Raw genomic sequence first — 2,813 nt, forward strand, 5'->3', positions numbered from 1 at the left:
GGGACTTCCTGGATCGAGTAGGCGAGTGCATCGGAAGATGCCTCCCCCGCCAAGTACTCGTCCTCGGGTACTTCAACGCCCACTCGACGCAATGGGGAAATCCCAGGACCAACTCTCGAGGAAGGATGCTCACCGATTGGGCAGCGGGTCTGGGGCTCCTGCTGGCAAACAGGGGCTCGGCGAGCACCTGCGTGGCGTGGAGAGGATCCTCGGTAGTGGACATCACGTGGGCCACCCCGGAGCTACTCAGACGAATCCACGATTGGAGGGTGGCCGAGGGGGTGGAAACGCTATCCGATCACCTCTACATACTGATGGAGGTGGCCCTGGGGGCCGAAGACGACGCCGGAGGACGACGACGACCGGGAGAAAACCGCCGCCGCCCGCCACCGCGATGGCGTTTCAAGGAAAGGGACAAGGAGATGCTACGGGCGGCCACGATCGTATCCGCCTGGAGCTGGGACGCCCGACGGACAACCGAGCAGGAAAGCATCGACGAGGAGGCGGAGGAGCTCCGAAGATACATGTGCGCGGCGTGCGACGCCTCGATGCCGCGCTCAGTCCCGGGGGGGGGGAGACGCGACCAAGGAACGTACTGGTGGACTCCGGAGATCGCGGAGATGCGAGAGAACTGCGTTCGGGCCCGCAGAAGATTCCTAAGGGCCCGCCGTCGCAGGCTGACGCGCGACGAGGAACAGATCTCCAGCTGCTACGAGGAGTACAGAGAGGCGAGACGCACTCTTCAGCGGGAGATCAAAACCGCGAAAGCTCGGTGTTGGACGGAACTGATCGAGGAGGTCGAATCCGACCCGTGGGGACGGCCCTACAAAGTAGTTACGAAGAAGCTACGACCCTCGGCGCCCCCACTGACCTCGAACATGGATCCGGCGTTGCTGGACAACGTCATCGGGACGTTGTTCCCGCTGGAGGACACGGACACGAGCCAACCAGCGCCATCCTCCCCCTCTGTCGACGACGACGACGACGACGGCGACGACGAGGCAGCGACGACGGCCGCAACAGGATGGAGCGAAGAACTGCGAGTGACCGAAGAAGAACTCTTCGAAGCAGCCAGGAGGATGGCATCCCGCGACGTGGCACCCGGTCCGGACGGAATACCGGGCCGAGCGTGGGTGGAGACGATCGTCACCATGGCTCCCCGCCTGCGACACCTGTTCACCAGATGCCTAGAGGAGGGCGTCTACCCCCGGTCATGGCGGACGGCTAAACTGGTTCTGCTGCGGAAAGAGGGCCGCCCGCCGGACTCGCCGTCCGCGTACAGGCCGATATGCCTGCTGGACGAGGTGGGCAAAATGCTCGAAAGGATCATCGCCGCCCGGCTGGAGGCTCACATGACCGAGAGGGCGCCCGGATGGCACGACAGCCAATACGGATTCCGCCGCGGCCGCTCGACCGTGGACGCGGTGAAGAGGGTGAAGACCATGGCCGAGGACAAGGTCTCTCGAGAAGGGGTGGCAGTAGCGGTATCACTCGACGTCACCAACGCGTTCAACTCGATCCCCTGGGCCAGGATCGTGGAAGCCCTGCGACACTTCGAGGTCCCGGCGTACCTGGTAGGGATCATCCGAGCGTACCTGACCGACAGATACATTGTCTACGCCGGAAAGAACGGGGAGGAAAGAAGACGGATCGAGCGCGGCGTTCCGCAGGGGTCGGTGTTGGGACCGATACTCTGGATCACGGCCTACGACTCCGTCCTCCGATGTCCGATGCCCCGGGAGCAGGCATGGTGTGCTACGCCGACGACACCCTGATCATGGCCGGGGGACGGTGGTGGCACGACACGGCGAATCGCACGGAGGACGCCGTGGCGTGCGCGGTGCGCGCCATTCGAAGGCTCGGCCTGACGGTGTCGCTGGCCAAATCCGAGGCACTGTGGTTCTTCGACCAGCGACGAAGAGGAACACCTCCTCCCGGACTGTCGGTGAACATCGGCGGAGAAGAGGTCCCGGTGAAACGCCAGATGAAGTACCTGGGTCTCACGATCGACAGTGGATGGACCTTCGGACCGCACTTCGAGCAACTGGTCCCGAAGGCGACGGCCGCAGCCAACGCCCTGTGCGGCCTCCAATCGGCGGAGCAGGATCGAGAATCCGCCGACTCTACGAGGGAGTGGTTTGGTCCCGAGTCCTCTACCGGGCACCCGTCTGGGCCAGAAGCTTGACGGCCAGTCGCCGCAGCCTGACCTTGCTGCGGAGGCTGCAGAGGACGACCGCTATCCGCATAGCGAGAGGCTACAGGACGACATCGTACGAGCTGCAAGCCCTGGCGCTCGAACGCGTGTACGAACACCAGAGGGGCCCGACGCCATCGACCGCCAGCCAACCGGCCCCGAACATTCGGGAGGAGGCGAAGAAGGAGACGTGGGAACGATGGCGCTCGCAGCTGATCCAGGAGGACGCCGTGCGGCCGCACCGGGCCGTTCGCGCCGTGCTTCCCAACTGGGAGGCCTGGAGGGATCGAGGCGGAGCGCCGCTGACCTTCAGGATGACGCAGGTGCTCACCGGCCACGGAGTGTTCGGCGAGTACCTGCTAAGGATTCGGCGAGAGGCGACGTCCGTCTGTCACCACTGCGAGGAAGAGGAGGACACGGCGCAACACACGCTGGAGTTCTGTCCGGCGTGGGCGGAACCACGACGCGTCCTACGGCTCGAAATCGGCGAGAGCTTAGCCCCCGAAGCGGTCGTCGCGGCCATGCTCAGAGGGCGCCAGGAGTTCGCCGCCATCCGCACCTACTGCGAGCAGGTCATGCTGGCGAAGGAGCGGGCGGAAAGAAACCGGGAGCGAGCTCG

General features: G+C 64.8%; 1 protein-coding gene across 1 annotated transcript; it reads left to right on the forward strand.

The window, feature by feature from the left end:
• The first annotated feature begins 314 nt into the window (after positions 1 to 314).
• LOC117241388 lies at positions 315 to 2,185 on the forward strand. Its single transcript, XM_033507324.1, is given in 2 exon segments — positions 315 to 1,370; positions 1,373 to 2,185. Coding segments are annotated over 2 exon segments (1,869 nt in total).
• The last annotated feature ends 628 nt before the right edge of the window (positions 2,186 to 2,813 follow it).

The sequence above is a fragment of the Bombus vosnesenskii genome, unplaced genomic scaffold, assembly GCF_011952255.1.
Source record: "Bombus vosnesenskii isolate JDL3184/JDL3185 unplaced genomic scaffold, Bvos_JDL3184-5_v1.1 scf7180000015784, whole genome shotgun sequence".
Classification (NCBI taxonomy): Eukaryota; Metazoa; Arthropoda; class Insecta; order Hymenoptera; family Apidae; genus Bombus; species Bombus vosnesenskii.